General features: G+C 42.8%; 1 protein-coding gene across 5 annotated transcripts in view; it reads left to right on the plus strand.

The window, feature by feature from the left end:
- The window catches only part of PITPNM2 (phosphatidylinositol transfer protein membrane associated 2), a 256,108-nt gene that overhangs the window by 166,853 nt on the left and 69,385 nt on the right, over nucleotides 1-19,870 (plus strand). For 4 of the 5 annotated variants that reach the window (XM_027853474.1, XM_027853476.1, XM_027853475.1 and 1 more), the window contains exons 4-5: nucleotides 14,948-15,162; nucleotides 17,024-17,145. In XM_027853474.1, the coding sequence (XP_027709275.1) occupies nucleotides 14,948-15,162; nucleotides 17,024-17,145 (337 nt within the window). The remainder of the gene's footprint in view (nucleotides 1-14,947; nucleotides 15,163-17,023; nucleotides 17,146-19,870) is intronic. The other variant, XM_027853478.1, reaches the window with a different exon arrangement.

Here is a 19,870-nt window from a genome sequence, read left to right on the forward strand (position 1 = left end):
TTCCAGCCCTTAGAGCAGAGCTCCCAGGCCCCTTGCTAGCCACAAAAAATGCCCTGAGTTTTCTGGAACTTGGTGGGGCGGCAGCACAGTGATGGGTGACAGTGTGGAGCAGACTTGTATCTGTGTGTGTGTGTGTGTGTGTGTGTGTGTGTGTGTGTGTGTATTCGCTCGCACACCTGCACCGTGGAAAGCTGACCGAGGATGGCCTCGGCTTAAACGCATTCGATTGCTGATGCCGTCACGTTGCCATGGAAACAGATGCTGTAGCTTAAAGTCTCCAGTATCTATAACATGATAAGCAGGAACCTGAGCCTCTTGGGAGTGAAGGACCCAAGTGGAGTGGGGGAGGGGGACTTGAAAAATCTCTTTTAAAGTCATGTAAAGCAAGATTTCTCTAGAGGTGGCGGGGAATCCTAGAAAGACTTCCCTCCTGTCTCTTCTTTAGCTCAGCTGCCCATCGTGGCCCCGGGTTGGCAGGAGAAAATGTGTCTTTTTTTTTTTCCTTTAAGGTGCTCAGTACATAAAAGATAGACCTTCTGTTAATTGGGTCAAGGACAGCATCAAAGGAAACAATTTCAGTCTTTGGAAACTATGAAAGTGCCCTTTGGTGCTGGTCCCTTTGGAGGCCGGGCATCCGTGAGTGGGAATCCCACGAGATGCTCACGCCTCCACTGCCCCCTTACATACGAACTTCTCCCTATGCTAAAGGAATTGGGAAGAAAGGCTAAGTGCAGAGGTCAGGAGCTGGACTCCCAGGTCTGACACACTCTTGTTTTCAAGCCCCTCCCAGCTCTGATATCCTGTTAGAGGCCCCCTCCCAGCCCTGGTCTGTGCTCTTAGGGCCCTCTCATTTCTGACATCCCATCTTCTCTGGCCCCTCCCAGCTCTCTTCTGTGCTCCAAGGCCCCTTCTGGCTCCGACATTCTAGAATTCAGCGCCTGCTGTGGCTGTGACTTCAGTTTTCCCATCAGGTCCTCTGTGTTGACAGCTTTATACATGTGCCTTCCTACTGCTCCCTGAGCCCCAGGTGCCTGGTCTCTGTGCCCCAGACCAGCTGGAGAATTCCTGTGCCAATTAAGCAATAGTTCCAACCCACTCTTGAAATTGCCTTATTGTTCCAGAAGGATCCATAGGTCTATCGACCTTCACTACCCCCTGGACTACTGAGAGCTGCCAGCCTCTAACTTACTCCTCAGCTTTCCCCTACCCCCTGCCTCCTTCCTGAGCAGGAATCACAGAATGCCAGAACTGGAAAGGTACCTGAGGGACCAGCTGGTCCATTCTCTTCATTTTATAGAAAGGGAAAGTGAGCCCTACAGAGGTTGAGTGACCTACCAAAGGTCATGCAGGTAGTCAAAAATCCCTCCAGGATCAAACTAATTAACACCTTGAGGTGTATAATTAGACAACTATAATTCAGAGTAGCCCTGGAATATGCAGGTGAAAAGGTGTTTATATTAGCTGTATCCTAGAGGAAAGGGGACTTAGTTAGGGGGAGGGGGTACAGGGTGGCCTGCTGAGCTGTTTGGCTTGGGAGGCCTCCATCCTGCTGGGGAGCAGGGCCACATCCTAGGCAGCCCCCTTCCCTCTCTGTGTTGCTGAGTGCTTCCTGCTTGTAATGAATTAGATGTCAGATCTAATGATGGAGAAGGAGCTGCTCACACAACCCAGAGGCTGACTCATGCCCCAGCCAGAGCAGGGCTGAATAGGCCAATGCTTTTTATATCCCGATGGGGTTTTGGGTAGAGGTGCCTGGGAGGGTGTGCACAGCGAGATTGGGAAAGGAGGGGGATGCTGAGAAGGGGAATTGGGAGGGGAGGGAACTGAAAATAAAAGTTGTACAATGTGGGTCATGAGCCCCCAGACGATTCAAACCCCAGTAAACATTGATTATGGTAGGGCAGCTACAAGAGTTTGGAGGCCCTCGTCCTGATGGAGGCCACAGCCCAAGAAGGAGATAAGAAAGAAATGTCAATCACAGTAATAAATGCACAGCATTTATCGTGATAGGTATATTAGGCTCACGGGGGATCATCTCTTGTCCAACTCCCTCATTTTACAGAGTAGTAAAGCGAGGCCGAGAGAGGTTCAGTAGCTTGCTTGTGGTGACCCAGGTCTTAGATGACAGAATGGGGAAGCAAGCTCAGGTCTGAGGATACTGGGGTCGTAGATTCAGAGATTTAGATGGAGAGAGCACTTATTAAGTGCTTACTGTGTGCCGGATACTATTAAATGCTGGAAGACAAGAAGGCCCCTAAGAGGTTGACTGGTCAGACCCCTTCATTTTTGCAGAGGCACAAACTGAGGGTCAGAGGGGGCAGGTGACTTCCCTGAGGAGGCGTAGAGAGGAGTCATGAATATTCGCATACTCTGGCTATAAATCAGGCAGCTGAGCGGTGCCATAGCTACAGCCCCAGACCCAGAAAGACTTCAGTTCTATAACAACAACATCAGTAATCATAATAATAGCAGTTAGCATTTATATAACGCCTTCTATGTGCCAGGCACTATGCTAAGGGCTTTACAAATATTATCTCACTTGAACCTCACAGCAACCCTGGGAAGTAGCCCCATTCTACAGTTTGAGGAAACTGAGGCCAAAAGAAGTTAAGTGACTTGCTCAAGGTCACACAGCCTATAAGTGTCTGCGGTTGGACTTTTTGGGGGGGGGGGGGCTAGGCAATGGGGTTAAGTGACTTGCCCAGGGTCACACAGCTAGTAAGTATCAAGTATCTAGGCCAGATTTGAACTCAGGTCCTCCTGACTCCAAGGCCGGTGTTCTATCCACTGTGCCACCAAGCTCCCCCCTGAGGTTGGATTTTAACTTGGGTCTTCCTGATTCCAGACTCAGCACTTTATCCACTGTGCCACTTAGCTGTCCCTAATTTATCTATTACTTACACACATATGTGTGATACAAAACTCTGAATCTATTGCAAATAACTTATCTATTACATATGTATATATAATATGTAATAAATTCAAAGTTTCATATCCAATCCTCGTTTTCCAGGCTTCTTTACACACAGAAATGTTATTCTTTGTTGATGGTTTTCTAGCTAATTAAAAATGTTTAGAAAGAAAAGAAGCTAGGGTACCACACTTGGAGTCAGGAAGACCTGAGTTCAAATCTGACCTCAGACACTTGTCACTTACTAGCTGTGTGAGCCTGGGCAAGTCATTTAACCCCATTGCCTAGCCAAAAAGCAAAAAAATAAAATAAAATAAAATTATCCCAATTTTATAGATGAGGAAACTGAGAGAAGTTAAGTGATTTCTCCAGGTCACTTAGCTGCTAAGTTTCTGAGGCAGGATTTGAATTCAGGTGCAACACTCTATGCACTGTCTTATCTAAGGTTTGCAAAATGCTTTCCACATATTATTTCCTTTGGCCCTAACAACCTTATAAGGTAAGTGCTTTCATTAATCCCATTTTACAGATGAGGAAACTTCCCCTCAGAGAGGTTAAGTGATTTGACCAGGATCACACAGATGTTATGGTGGAATAAAGACACTGAGTAATCACAGCCAGACAATGATTCATTTAGCAAGGCATGCAATTGCAAAACGAACTGGGCCCAAGACTCTAGGTAAGCACAAGGACCCTGAACCTTTATTTCTACAGTTATTATAGGTTGAGGGGAGTAGAAAAAAAAATGTATAGATTAAGTCACCTTATTTCTTATTGGTGGAGAGAATCAGGACTTTCCCCCAAATCAGGCAACAGTGGGGAGGGAAGAGTAGTTTTTTTTTTTTAAATAATATTTTATTTCCCCTCCAGTTACATGTAAAGACAATTTTTAACGTTCTTTTTCTAAAATTTTGAGTTCCAAATTTTCTCTCTATCTCCATCACATCCCCCTTTCCCTGAGACAGCAAGCAATTTGTTTTAGGTAATACACGTTCAGTCATGCAAAACATACTGGGGGAGTCATTTTATGATTTCCCTGAAATCAAGCAACTTACAAGGCATTAAAACTTAACTTCACGAAGTGGTGGATAATGGCAAAATGGAGTTACTAATGCTATTTTCATGTATCTGTTCCCTCCCATTATCCTGAAGTTCTCAACCCCCAGGATCATATATTTAAAAGCTTTATCGATTAGGGAATTCTGGATGGAATGATAGTCTGTTTTAAGGGGCATCAGAGGGGTGGTGTGAGAGGAGCGTTGGGTCACTAGGGATAAGCAACAAGTTACCCACACAAGAAGAATCAGAAAGAGCACAAGTAGAGTCATAATCCTGTTATTTCAAGGCCCTAAGGAGACAAATTGTTAAATAGACCCTATGGGTAAACTAAGTCAGGCTGCAGCCCAGACTACTTAGAGGGCTCACCATGGACTAATTTGAGAAGGGGAATTTACGTGTCACCAAGGTAACCAGGAAAACTCAGCAAACATAAATACCATGAAATGAAAAGGCTGAAGTAATACAATAGCAATCATCAACATTAAATAATATTTAAGTCTCCTTGTAACCTGGTAGGTAACCTACTCCCAATGTCCCAACCAACACATTTTATCTTGAGTCCCATATGTCCCAGGTTCCTGGAAACATCTTCCCTTAGACATTCTGGAATAAGTCTCAATCCCAGAGCAACTCTGAATGGGCTACTCCTAGCAGATTTGTTTCTCTAATTCTAGGTCACTTGCAGAAATTCCTAGGTAATTCTGCTAAAATCTGCCCATAACAAAACTCAGTACAAGTGAGTACAACCTCCTACATTTGGTTTTCCAATAACTAGTTCATGTGATGAAAACCAGCTCAAGCTTTAGGGTTATGATCTTGTTAACAGACCAATAAGAAGAACATTAAATTAAGAATCCATAATTCCCCTGAAAGTGAAGAGAATTTAAGTTTTTACATACCATTTGTTGTTTCTATCTTTATTTGAACACTGTATCTAATAAGGATAATGCCCTCAGCAGGCTGAAGGAAGAATCTTAAAAAGAAGTATCTATGAGGGTCTGACTGGGAAAATGAGCCCTTTTGTCTCTTAATGTTATCAGACAGAGGAAAATAATTTCACTTTCTTTAAATTATCAATTCAATTTTATATGTAAAATCTTCAATCCAATTTTGAGAACTTGTTAGTTAAACATACTCAAGGCTATTAGAAACACTTGGAAACCAGTTTTGTATGTGTGTGTGTATACATGTATATTGTATATACTTATATATATATAATTTCTTAGAGAAAAGTCTGATTCTGTTGCTTTCTCAAGATTACTGCTCCATTTAATTAGAAAACTTTTACATTTTTGTCTTATTCCCTCCTTTTGAGGATATTATCCCCATATCATCCTGAAAAAGTGAGATATTTTAAGGATCTAATCTTATAATTAATATATAACTATTAGCAAGTACATGGCAAGCCAAATAACTCTACTTAGTTGCTTAGATATGGAATGGACTACACATTCAGTTTAAAACAGTAAGATCTTTCATACTTGCATCCTATTATAGTAAATTGGAGATGTTTTAGTAGTACAACAACAAAACTTCCACTGTTTGCCTGCCCTGATTATAGAAATTTGCTATGAAAGGAAAAGGAGGGATATGGTTGTGATGATATTGAGACTGGCCCCTCAAGGGCACAGACTGACCTGACATAAGCCATAACTTGGGGAAAGCTCCCTTAGCTGTATTTGATTTTAGGCACAAATCATATTTGCTAGTCAATCATATAGCAAAGTTTTACAATATTCACAGGGTATCAGAGGCCAGGCTCAGAATAAACCAGGTGGGAAAATTTCCTGTTCAGAAAGGAAATGTAGCATGATGGGGAAACTGAGTCAAGAGAATCTTACCTTTGCCTACACAAAGTTGTCCCCTCAACTTTCCCAGACACATATGTTCACCTGTAGCAGTTCTCAGATTGTGCTCCTTTTTTGGGCAGCACATGGCATTCTTCTTTAATGGTGGACTATAGGCTTTATGGCAATTCAGACAATTATACCTGAAATCATAACTTAGAACAATATCAAATTACAGTCCCACAAGATTTCACCTCAAATAGCAAAATTTCACTAATCATAACTTATGACTAGTATATTAATGCTCATGTTCCAAGTATAGTTAATGAGCGCATAGAAGGACATTTTATTTATCCTTCATTTATGAATTAAGAATAATTACATTCTGGAGTTTCACGCATATAATAAATTCATGATAGTTGACTTTAAACCCCAGAAAAATTCTGGCCACTTTAAGTCTCCAAAGTAACATATCCGTATTACTTATTAACCCCTAAGGCAAAATCAGATCTTTGAATCTATGTTCTATTGTTATTAATTTAGTTCAAAGATGTAACTTTGAGGGGCAGCTAGGTGGTGCAGTGGATAGAGCACCAGCTCTGAAGTCAGTACGACCTGAGTTCAAATCCGGCCTCAGACCAAACACTTGACACGTACTAGCTGTGTGACCTTGGGCAATCACTTAAAAAAAAAAAAAAGAAAAAGATATAACTTCAATACAATTTTATAATTTTCATAAGTGATGGTCAGATGACACTCACTCCTTACTATAAGCAAACTTGTCAGTTTTCCCACTTTGATTGGATTGGTCCTAGTTTCTCAAACTTCAGTATTTTAGAATTTTATCACATACTGTCAGCAGAGCTGATAAGATCTTATGACCTTGCCTAAGTAGAAAGTACCAAGGAACCTCATGAATAAGTATAACTTAAGGGATCTGTGCTACTTTTCTCCCCACACTAAGTTATTACTATTATCCACTTTAAAGGAAATGTTCCCCATTACATATTTAACAGTTTTCAAACATTTTGACCACATTTTTTTAACAACTCAGTAATCTAAAGGCATCTGAATTAAAAGAGAAGTTACTTTTCTAACAGTATTTCTGATACAGCAATTTAAACTACCAATTTTCACAATATAAGAAAAAATTTTTGGAAACACAATAATAACATACTCAATATCATGTATTTAGAACATGAAAGATTTTTTTTTTGTTTCTTCTTTCTCGTGGTTCTTCCCATTGGTTCTAATCCTTCTTTGCAACATGATTAATGTGAAAATATGTTCAATATGAATGCATATGTAGAGGTTATAGCATGCCATCTTGGGGAGGAGGGAGGGGGAGAAAATTTAGAACTCAAAATCTTATGAAAGTGAATGTTGAAAACTAAAAATTAATTAATTAATTAATTAAAAAAAGAAAAAAAGGAGGAGCAGGGAAAGGTTTTTGTAATAAATTTTGGAAATACCAAGCTAGAAAAGAAAAACAAAAGAAACCATGAAATAAAGTTTTGAAAATGAATGCTAAAAATTGTTTTTACATGTAACTAGGGAAAAATAAAATAGTAAATAAAAGCTAAAAAAAAAAAAAGGAGAGAATTATTTGGCAAAAACCCCAAAAACATGAAACAAAACTCATTATAAGTTAGGTGACATCAGTTTAGTCAAATGCATTTCCAAATTGTCTTACATAGAAAATAATTTATCACTTTTGGCATTTTATACTGATTACATTTAAGACCAATACAAAGTGCTTACACGTATTAACATTTAAATAGTGTTTGCCGTGTGCCAGGCACTGTGCTAAGCACTTTATAATCATGTGATCCTCACAACAACCCTGGGAGTTGGGTGCTATTATTATTATTTCTTTTACAGATTAGGAAACTAAGGTAAACAGAGATGAAGTAACCTGTTTCAGGTCACACAGATTTTGCATTGGGTTCTAATTTATCACAATTATCCTAGTAGGAGAATGTGTCTCACTATAAATGAAGCTACATTATGATATAATTTCAGAACAAATTTTGACCAAATCATATCTGGATTGATAATCATTAATAGTAACAACACTTAAAATCACAATTTTCCCAAGACCCCACTGTTTTCAGGTAGCTCATGTTCAAAAAGTGGTGGCACCCCCAGCTCCCATTAAGTTTTTCTTTATTTTTTTTTTAAATCACCCAAAGAACTAAATCAATTCCTTTTGCTTTCTCAAACTAACCTAACTCACCTAGATGCTTAAGAGGGTAGATAAAGGACCTTACCTACAGGCTTTTCAGTGGTAACTCCAGGAAGGTCAAAGAGGACTGGTCACATAGGCAGGAAAAGCTACTTATTAAAAAAGAAAGAATGCTATCCTCAAATAACTCAGTGCTGTAAACATTTCTATATTTTCCACATCATAAATAGCTAAATAAAGTTTCTCATATCCTTCTTCTCTGAATGAGATCAAAACCCTTCCTCAAACCTTTTTCCAAAATCTCCAAACCCTTTACTTTCAAGTCCTCTATTCACACTTTCAGCACAGACTACAATTTTTTAAACTTTCTACCCATTTCCTCTTATCCCTACTTGCTTAAACTTTCTTCCTTCCTTTCTTTTTATTTCCCTGTAGTGGACTTTGATTAAAACCTTTCAAAATTGCCCCTTTGTTTTTTTCTTTTCCATATTCTGATCTGACTTCTCTTTTTAATTCCTCTGATCTTTTTCTTCCGATCATATCCCAGACTACCTATAGAACTAATCTTTACTCCACTGAATTTTTCTTTTACAATTTAGCATAGGGTTTTATTACACAATACTAATTAATTGCAATACTGTTGCCTTTGGGGTTCTTAAAAGCTTACAGATACATGATCTATTCTAATACCTTTTGTTGACTTTGCTTCTAATTTGTCTAAACAATTAGGTTTTGTTATATCATCCATAGAAGAAAATACAGTAGTAACACAAAACAGTCTTCCAAATTAAATCCTATTTACTTTTAAGTTTCTGCCTGATTTAAGCAAGCTTTTCTCTTTTCATGATAAGAAAGGGCTAATAATAAGCAATTCTTAAATTTGAACTGCAAACCCATTTTTTTCCTTTTCTCTAATCAGTGAAATCACCTTCCTTCCATGCACTAAAACGATAAATTTGTCATTCTCTAGGGAAAGAGTGATCAAAGCTCTAAGTGCTGTTTCCATGTACGTGCACAGAATTTCATTCTTATTTTTCCTTAAAACAAAGCCTATGGAATAGTATCCCCAAACTCACTAAAACATTTTAGCATTTATAGAAACCTCCAAACCACAATTTGGAAATTCACAGTACAGAAATTATATTTCAATCACAAATTTAGTTTCTAATTAGTTACAACACCTTGAATTTCTACAGACAAGGAACAAAGATTCCTGTCCTTCTTATCTGTGTCTCTTGTTTGCTTTTCCAACTTGACCAGAGTTAAAAATGCAGAGACAGACAGATACTATCTTTCCTCAGAAAAGTTTTCACTTTTTATACTCTTTTTCTTTTGACTGTTCAGGCCACAAGAAGGAATTAGTTGGATTAACCAAGACACAAGACATAGACACTACAATAAGACAGATACATAGTAGCACTTTGCTGGCAAAATTTTTCTTCCTATTTTCCACCAAAAGTTTAATCAAAAAGCCTGTGAAAGTAAGTCTCTGCTTGATGTTATCAATAGCTAGGAGAGTTGCTTTGAAACTCTGCCCTTCTTTTCTGATTTTTCTTTTTTTTCTTCATCTATATATATATATATATATGTATATGTATTTTTAGTGAGGCAATTGGAGGTTAAGTGACTTGCCCAGAGTCACTCAGCTAGGAGGTATTATGTGTCTGAGGCCTGATTTGAACTCATGTCTTCCTGACTCCGGGGCCGGTGCTCTATCCACTGCACCACCTAGCTGCACCCTATTTTTTTTTTAATAATTGATTTATTTTTAGTTTTCACCATTCACTTCTATAAGATTATGGGTTTTAAATTTTCTCCCCCTCCCACTCCCCGCCCCAGACAGCATGCAATCTGATATTGGCTCTACTTTTACATTCACATTAAGCATATTTTTCCATTAGTCATGATGTAAAGAAGAATTAGAACTGATGGGAGAGACCACGAGAATGAAGCAGTAAAATAAAACATCAAAAGAAAAGGAGAGTGAATAGTATGCTTCCATCTGCATTCAGACTCCATAGTTTTTTCTCTGGATGTGGATAGCATTTTCCATTGTGAGTCTTTTGAAGTTGTCTTAGATCCTTGCATTGCTGAGAAGAGCCAAGTCTATCAACGTCACTCATCACACAACGTAGCTGTTACTGTGTATAACGTTCTCCTGGTTCTGCTCATTTCACTCAGTATCAGTTCATATAAGTCTTTCCAGGGTTTTCTGAAGTCTGCCTGCTCATCGTTTCTTATAGCACAATAGTATTCCTCTTTTCTGATTTTTCTCTACAAAATGGTTTCTTAAGAGTGCCATGGTCTTCCCTCTCCCTCTCTTCATCCCTCCCTGATTTCTTAGAACCGTATCCATAGCCATTCCCTTCTGAATGAGAAGTTTTCCCTGTTCTCAGGCCAATAAGAACTCCCATAAGGGAGTATCCATCAGCTTACTAGAGCCAGTACCTGTGGTACCTTCATCAGGGATCACTCACCTCTAAGGAGGTACCATCTAGATGTAGTGGATAAGGACATGAAGGTCCAGGAAAGGACAGTCCTTTGAGCAGAAATCTTATGAGAGCACCCTGAGGTGTTCTTTCTGCAAAGGTATAACCCACTATAAAATGGAGACTTGCAGTCTTAATCCCTTTGTGGTTGCCATAACTGTTTTGGTGGAATAAAGACATTGAGTAATTACACCCAGACAATAATTTATTTAGCAAAGCATGCAATTGCAAAACAAACTGATTCCAAGGCTTTCAGTAAAAACAAGGATCCTAAACCTTGGTTTCTACGGTTATTCAAGGTTGGAGGGAAAAAGAAAAAAAATGAACATAGGGATTAAGTCACCTTATTTCTTATTAGTAGAGAGGCTTGAGACTTTCCCCAAAATCGGGTCACAGTGGGAAAGGGGGGAAGTAGTTCTATGATTTCCTTGAAATCTGACAACTTAAAAGAAGTTAAAACTTAACTTCACAAAATGGTGAATAAGGGCAAAATGGAGTTACTAATGCTATTTTAATGTATCACATCTAGTAAGTGTCCTGGGTGGGATTCAAATCCAATTCTTCCTTCTCTTTACTTTACTGCAATTCCTCTCAAATTTGAAGTGTATATAAAAGGAGATAAAAGAGTGAGAGCATTAATACCTGTTGTCAGAGGTGGTTAAAGCCTTTGCAAAGTATAGATGAGGAGGGAATCCCTTCCAGGCATGGAAGGGATGACCTATTGCAAAGGCTCCAGGGTGGTAGATGGAATGTGGAGGTGACTGTTTTGATTAGAACTGAGAGCTGGTGAAGGGGAGTTAATAACATGAAAGGTAGGAGAAGCCATTTCAAGCCCTCCACAACTTGGCTTCTCCTTCTTTGTTTCCCATGTATTGTCTTGAATACAGTAGGTCCCTAATAAATGCTTGGTGGATTTGTTTTCCCAGGCAATCCATCCTTCCTTGCTCTGTTCACCCAAACCATTACTCACCACTCAACCCTATTGAATCATAGGGATTTCCATACCGATTTTGTCTAACCTTCTCATTTTTCAGATTTGACAGCTGAGGCCAGGGAAGGTTTAGCTCTGAGCCCTCTCAGAAATTGACCATATTTCTACCTGCCTCTCAACTGTGCCACTTTTTCTAGGCAGATTCTCACTTTGCCTTCTTCCAGAGAGAAATCGTCGTTCAGGAGATGAAAACTATTTCAACCCTCTTGTACCCCTTCCTTAATGGAAGAATGATGGGGGACACTTTCAGCTGCTTCTAGGAGCCCCCACCCATTGCCTTGGCTTGTGACAAATGGGGTTAGATTACTAATTCCCTAATTGTTGCCAGGAGGCCATGCATCCATCCTGTGTTTATGCCCCAGTGCCAGGAGATTTATTTTAATAGAAGCCTTTAAGTACCTGGCATTCTTGCTAATCTCAGGGCATCTGTGCACTCAGCTTCCCACTCCCCTCCCCCTCCAAGTGATTTAATGCTATTACTTGAGCTAGAGGGGAGCACGTCATCATCTGTACTAGAGAAAAGCTAGCAATAAGCATCCTGAACATAGCTACCCAAGATGAGCCAAAGAAGGCTGGGGAGGGCCTGAGAAGCCGGGACAGTCCAGAAAGAGGCTGGTGGCAGCTTGCTGGGCTGGGCCAGTCCTGGCATGAGGCCAGCTGAGCCGCACCAAGAAATTCCAGAGGTGATCCCCTTGTGCTGGCTCCCAGCATGCCGTGGGTCTAAGTTTGGATCCCAGCTTTCTGTGAGTGGTCATGGTGACTACTCAGGGGCTCCTGACCAGCTGACTCCCACATTCCATAGTATTTAAACCAACTCCTCCTGGCCTGGTGTGGAGACCAAGCCCACATTCTTCATGCCCTCTGCAAAGCCTTGGTGAGAGGCATCTAGTCCTCAGCCTCTTTCACTTCCCACTTAATATAGATGTCCTCCAAGGATCTGTCCTGGTTCCTCAGCTCTCTCTCTCTCTCCCTCTCTCTCTCTCTCTCTCTCTCTCTCTCTCTCTCTCTCTCTCTCTCTCTCTCTCATGCTCTCTCTCTCTATATATATATATATATTTATGTATTATATATATATGTGTGTATGTGTGTGTATACTATTTCACATGGTTCTATCATCTTTGATCTCTTTGCTAATGATCCCCAGTCTCTATATTCAGCCCTCTTCTCTCTCCTGAGCTCTAAGTCCCACAATGACAACTGCCCCACTTCCTTTTTTTTTTTGGAGGCATTTGGGGTTAAGTGATGCATCCAACATCACACAGCTAGTGGCTGAAGCCAGATTTGAATTCAGTCCCTCCTAACTCCAGGGCTGGTGCCCTATCCACTGTGCCATCTTGCTGTCCCTGCCTTTAGACATCTTGGATATCCTGTAGGCATCTTGACTCGATATATCCAAAATAGAACTCATTTCCGCCCCCCACCCCCAACCCTTCCCTATTCCAAACTTCCCTTTTACTATTGAGGGCATGACCATCCTCTCAGGCACCCAGTCTCACAACCTTGCCGTCATCCTTGACTTCTCAGCTTCACTCATCCCATACATATAATCCTAATAACAGTCATAGCTAACATTTGTATAACACGTACCATTTGCCAGGCACCTTGCTACGCACTTTATAATTATTATTTAATTTTGTCCTCACAATAAACCTGGGAGGTAGAAGCTGTTATTATCCTCGTTTTACAGATGAGGAAACTGAGGCAGGTAGGTGAAGTGACTTGCAAAGGGTCACAGAGCTAGTTAGTGTCTGAGGCCAGATTTGAACTCAGATTTTCCTGACTCCAGGTCTGGCATTCTATCCATTGCACCACCTAGCTGCCCCATATAATAGGTGATATATAAATGTTGTTATACAAAATTATATAAAATATATTTTGTACATTACTTAAAAGTTATTATTATTATTATTATTATTATTATTATTATTATTATATCACTGGCCCTTTAGTCTGACCCATACCCTAATTTCCATGACAGTATATTGAATTGAGTGGTTATTCTCTACTTGGAGACCTTTGAGGCAGGGAAGCCCACCCCCTCTCAGGGAAACCTATCCCACTTTAGGGCTGCTTGGATTAAGAAATTTTCCTCTATGTCTAGCCTCAGTTGGAGTCCTTGCATTTCCATCTCCCTTCCACCCCACATTACTCCTGATTTTTCCCTCTGGGGCCAAATAGGACAGGTTCTATCCCCTCTCCATATGACAGCCCTGCAAAGAGTTGAAGAACCCACCTGTCAGCACCGTGCCTAGCCCAGAGGAAGCTAGTCAGTCTATAGGCTAATAAGCATTTATTAAGCACCTACTGTGTGCTAAATGCTGGGCATACGTGGCCTTGTCCTCAAGGAGCTTACAGTCTAATGGGGTAGAGCACTTAAGAAATACTTTGCTGACTTGCCTGGGAATCCTTTTCTCTATGCTCAGCTTCCTCAGTTTCCTCAACTGCTCTTCATATGGAAAAAAAAAAAAGGACCTAGCCTATCAAGTTCCTTCTTAAATTGTGGTGCCCAGAGCTGAACACAGTTCTCCAGATGAGGTCTGACCATGGCAACAGTGCAGTGGGACTCTCATCTCCTTATTCCTGGAAGCTGTGCCCTTATTGTGATGCCCGAGACTGCATCATGCTGCCAGCTTGTAGAGCTGTGTGACTTTGGGCAAGTCACTTAACCCCAATTGCCTCACCAAAAAAAAAAAAAGAAGAGAAAAAGAAAGAAAGAAATCAATGCTTGTTGACTTTCCTTGACTCTAGAAGTCTCAAGTCCTGGGTTCAAATCTTGGACCTTCCACTTAGACTTTTTTTTTTTTGAGGCAGTTGGGGGTTAAGTGACTTACCCAGGGTCACTTATAGCTAGTAAGTGTCTGGGGCTTGATTTCAACTCAGGTCCTCCTGACTCCAGGGCTGGTGCTCTATCTACTGTGCCACCTAGCTGCCCCTACTTACCCTCTTTAACCCTGGCCAATTCACTTCATCTCTTCAGGCCTCAGTTTCTTCATCTTAAAATGAGGGGTTGGATGGGTTGGTCTCTTAGGTCCCTTTCAGTTCTAAATTTACAATCCGTGATTCTTAGGTGAGTCTCTTGATCCCCCAAGGCCTCCGTTACTCCGTGGTTAAATGAGGAGTTGGTCCTTGCGGCCTCAAAGGCCCTTCCCAGCTCTGAATCCTGTGATCTGTGCTTGGGGGGCTCACCCTCAAAGCGGTCAGCCCCTGTCGCCGCAGGCACCGCTCTCTGGTGGATCTCACTGTCCTCTGCTCTGTAACCTCCACAGCCAGGCACGGCGCTGATGTGTGGCATCAGGTTTGATGAACACTCCACTCCAGAGCCCCACTTGACTTCCCTGTGTGAGCAGCGCCTGGGAGCTCGGGCTTGCTTCTGCCGGGATGCCATGGCCACTTACAGGCCTCTTGAGGCTTGCCAAGTGCTTCCTGGTCCCCGGGAGCCCCTTGACTCCCGCCTGCCTGTCAGAGAGAAGGACCTGGGCTCTGGGAACGAGTCACATGTTAACACGTACCTGTGTGTCTTTGCAGAAAAAGAGCCGTGAGGAGACGTGTGGCGAAGGCAGCGGGGTAGAGATCCTGGAAAACCGGCCGTACACCGATGGGCCGGGGGGCGCTGGCCAGTACACGCACAAGGTGTACCATATTGGTATGCACATCCCCAGCTGGTTCCGCTCTATCCTGCCCAAGGCAGCCTTGCGGGTAGAAGAGGAATCCTGGAATGCTTACCCCTACACCAGGACGAGGTGTGTGCACATCGGGCTACAGGGCAGAGGTCTCCCTTCACCCTCACCCTCCATACACACATCAGTAACACAGCCCCTGGTTTGTCAAACCAATGACTGCCGCCATATTGCAGAGTCGTCTACCGACCTCAAAATGGTCTGTGAGTTCCACCAGTATCAATCAACTAACATTTCAGGGGTAGCTAGGTGGCACAGTGGATAGAGCACCAGCCCTGAAGTCAGGAGGACCTGAGTTCAAATCCGGCCTCAGACCAAACACTTGACAATTACTAGCTGTGTGACCCTGGGCAAGTCGCTTAACCCCAATTGCCTAAAAAATAAATCAACTAACATTTCTTAAGCACTTGCAATGCCAGGCATTGTACTACATGCAAAATGGGATCACGGGGTATGGGAAAGAGATTCCTGTAAAGAGGCAGGGCAATGATTGAGTTGACTTTCTAACCTTGGATAGTGAAGATTCCACTAGCCCAGGAAGAATCAATCATAGAATTTTAGATCCTGAGGGGGCAGCTAGATGGTACAGTGGATGGAGCACCAACCCTGAAGTCAAGAGGGCATGAGTTCAAATCTGGCCTCAGATACTTGCTAGCTATGTGACCCTCAGCAAGTCACTTAACCCTGATTGCCTTCAAAAAAAAAATTAGATCCTGAAGAGCCCTTAGCACAGAGAATGTCAGAGCTGAGAGGAGGCTTGGAGCACAGAACATGAGACTTGGGTGATACATTGGAACCTCAGAATGTCAGAACTAGAAAGGCCCTCAGAGCACAGAATGTGTGAAAAGAGAGGGACACTCTGCTCCTACCTCAATCCCTGACTCAACCATGAGGGCAAGAACATTCCTTGAGGTCAATGCCCTATGCCTCCATTTTTCCATCTTATCTCTTAGGGACTTTGTGTTTAAGACACTAGTGCCGTTGTTGCCCCAGAGTGACCTACCTCTTTTATTTGTTTTGTTTTATTTTGTTTTGTTTTTTGCTAGGCAATGGGTTTAAGTGACTTGCCCAGGGTCACACAGCTAGTAAGTGTCAAGTGTCTGAGGCCAGGTTTGAACTCAGGTCCTCCTGACTCCAGGGCCAGTGCTTTATCCACTGCGCCACCTAGCTGCCCGGTCACCTACCTCTCTCCAGTGACCTTTCTTTACTAGGACTGGGACCCAGAGAGATATTAAGAAATCCCATGGAGTGGACTTTTGTGCCTCCAGGTCCATAAACAGCCAACTCTCCACCGTAGTGAGGGTGTGTTTATGTCAAGTGCTTTATAATGCTAGCTGATGATGATGATGATGATGATGATGATGATGATTTATTGACAGGTTCTAAGGTCCCCCTGCATCCCTAGAACTATGATCCAATGACCTCCTGGCTCTGGGCACTTTCATGTGGCAGTGGGAGCATCTTCCCTCCATCCCCTCAGGCTCCAACCTTTCATTAACTCTGCTGTACCACACCTTGCCTGCCAGACGGGGTTTGTAGATAGCCCAAGAAACCTTGAGGTCAATAGGACCCTAAGGAAGAGGTGGGATTCTGGTTCAGAGAAGCCTCTCCCCAGGACCAGGACCCACCCCACCCTCTGCTGTCTCCACCATTCACTCTGACCTTATGTCTAGAAGAGGAGAGTGAAGGAGGATGGGGGCCCATTGCTAGATTTCAGCTCAATGTTCTGTGTCCCTGGGAGTGGAGGCTCTCTCAGATCTGCAGAAACCCCCTCCTTCCCAGTACTCTGGTCTAGTTATGGGCCCAGCCTCTCACAGTCCTTCCTCCAGAGCCGGGAGCTGTCCCTGCTGATTTCCCTCACTCCTGGTTCAGAGCATTCACACCGGGAGACTCACTTCTGCTGTCGTCTTCTCCTCCCCCACAGGTATACGTGCCCTTTTGTGGAGAAGTTCTCCATTGACATTGAAACTTTTTATAAACCCGACGCAGGAGACAGTGCCAACGTGTTCAACCTCTCTCCTATGGAAAAGAGACAGACCACACTGGGTGAGTATTTCCTGCCGGGTCCTGGACATCCTCCCCTGCCTCCCCAGCCACCCACTCCCCCTGGCACAAGCAACCAAAGAGGTCTGGTGAGTGAAGGAGGTCCAGGCTGCAAGCCAGGGGTCTCTCTCCAGCTAAATACGTTCCTGATGCTACAAAACTCTTCTGAATGGGGTTTTTTAGTTAACTTTTAGCCTGTGTGGTGGTAATAAAAATAGTAGTAAGTAGTGATAGTAGTAGTAGTAGTAGTAGTAGTAGTAGTAGTAGTAGTAGTAGTAGTGGTAGTAGTAGTAGTGATAGTAGTAATGGTGGTAGTGGTAGTAGTAGAAGTAGTCACAGTAATAGTAGTAGTAGTAGTGGTAGTAGTAGTAGTGATAGTAGTAATGGTGGTAGTGGTAGTAGTAGTAGTAGTAACAGTAATAGTAGTAGTAGTAGTAGTGGTAGTAGTAGTAGTGATAGTAGTAATGGTGGTAGTGGTAGTAGTAGTAGTAGTGGTGATAGTAGTAATGGTAGTAGTAGTAGTAACTCCCATTTATATAATGCTTTAAGATTTATGCAGTGTTTTCCCTAAATTATCTTGATACTCACAACTTTGTGAGTATTATTAGCTCTGTTTACAGATGAGAAAACTGAAGCCAGAGGGATAACGTGATTTGCCCAGGGTCACACAGTTAGCAAATATCTGAAGGCACAATTTGAACTCGGGTCTTCCTGACCATTTAGCTGCCTCTAAGGAAGGTGGAAAGAGCAGTAGGAATGAAATTCGTTAACTTGGGCTTCAGAAACTGCCTCTAATGCTTACTCCCTGTGTAACCTGGGTCAAGTCACCTCCCTGGGCCTCAGTTTCCTGATCTGCAAAATGAAAGGGTGTGGCTATATGACAGGCTTAGATCTCAGTCCCCAGAATCTCCATGATGTGGGACTCAGCTGCAGGATGAGCTCATGCCGACTTGGGCTGGATGGATGGAATTGCCTTGGAGATCCCGGGGAGGGGACAGTCCCACAAGGCTCTTTCCAGAGTCCCGTGTTCTAGGCACCGTATGTTCAGTGGGGACACGGGGAAAACTGTAGGGCCTCTAGAGCATTTCCAAAGAGGAGAAGAGGAGAAATTCAGGAAGAGGAAATCTGCTCTCTCAGTTTGCCGTGCCTAGAGAAAGCCTAAGCTAGCGGCCTCCATCCCAGAAGCCTGGATCTCACTTTCACCCAGTAACAGCTGTTTGCTTTAAGACTAAACAGGTTCCTTATCACACCATCCAACATCCCTCTCCAGAGATATTTGGCAGAGAGGCAGCGTGGGATGAAGGAGGAAAAATGCCCTGGACTTGGAAAAGAGAAGGCCTGGATTCAAATCCTGGCCTTGTCACTGCGTGGCCTTAGACAAACCACTTCACCTCCGTGCCTCTCTAAAACTGGGGAGCTGGATCAGAATCTAAACTTGTGTAGCCTCATTGATCTCTGTGGCTTTCTCCCCTTGCCCTGGGCACAGCCTGGCGCTGTAAGGAAGCAGGGTCTGAAATCAGAACTCTGGACATGCAGGCTCCCAGGCCAGGCATCGTCTATTTCCTGAGCTCCGCTAGAAAAGATGTTCCAGGCACAGTGGATAGAGCACCGGCCCGGGAGTCAGGAGGACCTGAGTTCAAATCTGGCCTCAGACACATAACACTTACTAGCTGTGTGACCCTGGGCAAGTCACTTAACCCCATTGCCTAGGCCAAAAAAAAAAAAAAAAAGATGCTCCCACCCACCCACCCAAAAGGTTCTCTCAAGTTGGGCAAGGGAAGTGAAGGCTGCTGGTTAATGTATTAATAGTAATGATAACTGATGTCTCTGAGGGCCTTTAAAGTTGGCTGAGCGGCAGCTCGTTTGAGCCTCATAACAACATTGTTGTTCTGTCTTTTCAGTCGTGTCTGACTCTTTGTGACCCCATTTGGGGTTTTCTTGTCAGAGATACTGGAGTGGTTTGCCATTTCCTTCTCCAGCTCATTTTACAGATGAGGAAACTGAGGGAAATGTGGTTAAGTGACTTGCCCAGGGTCACAGCTCTGAAAATGTCTGAGGCCAGATTTGAACTCAGGAAGATGAGGAAACTGAGGCAAACAGGGTTAGGTAACTTGTCCAGAGTCACACACCTAGTAAGTGTCTGAGGCTGAATTTGAACTCAGGTCTTCCTGACTTCAGACCCAGTGTTCTATCCACTGAGATACCTGCCTGTCCACACAGCAACATTGCCAAGTAGCTTTTACAGTTGCTATTATTCCATTGTGCAGATGAGAAAAATGGAGGCTCAGAGATATTGATTTATTTACCCAGAGACATATAGCTAGTCAGTATCACAGACAGGATTCAAACCCAGGTCTCTGACATTAAGTCAGGAAGTGCTATCCACTACACTGTGTTGCCCATCTTGCCCGGGCTATTTACCGTCTCTCCCCTCCCTCAATAACACCGTAAACTGGTGAAATTTGTCTTTGATTATCTTCCTGCCCTGGCTGTCAAACCCCTGTCCTGCATTTCATTCTGGTGGGATGGGCCTGTGACCCATAGGGGTCTAACCCCACCCCACCCAGAAAGTGTGGGTGTCCATCTGGACGGCTAACGGGGTCCTTTCCTAATTCACTATATTTGTTAAGCATCTGCTACAAGGAGGGCACCAGGGAAAGAGACAAGGAGGAGGAGAGAAACTGACAATTGAGGAAATGCCTTCTACCAATGTAAATAGCAATAATAA

The sequence above is a fragment of the Vombatus ursinus genome, unplaced genomic scaffold, assembly GCF_900497805.2.
Source record: "Vombatus ursinus unplaced genomic scaffold, bare-nosed wombat genome assembly UNPS02009994.1, whole genome shotgun sequence".
NCBI classification, from domain to species: domain Eukaryota; kingdom Metazoa; phylum Chordata; class Mammalia; order Diprotodontia; family Vombatidae; genus Vombatus; species Vombatus ursinus.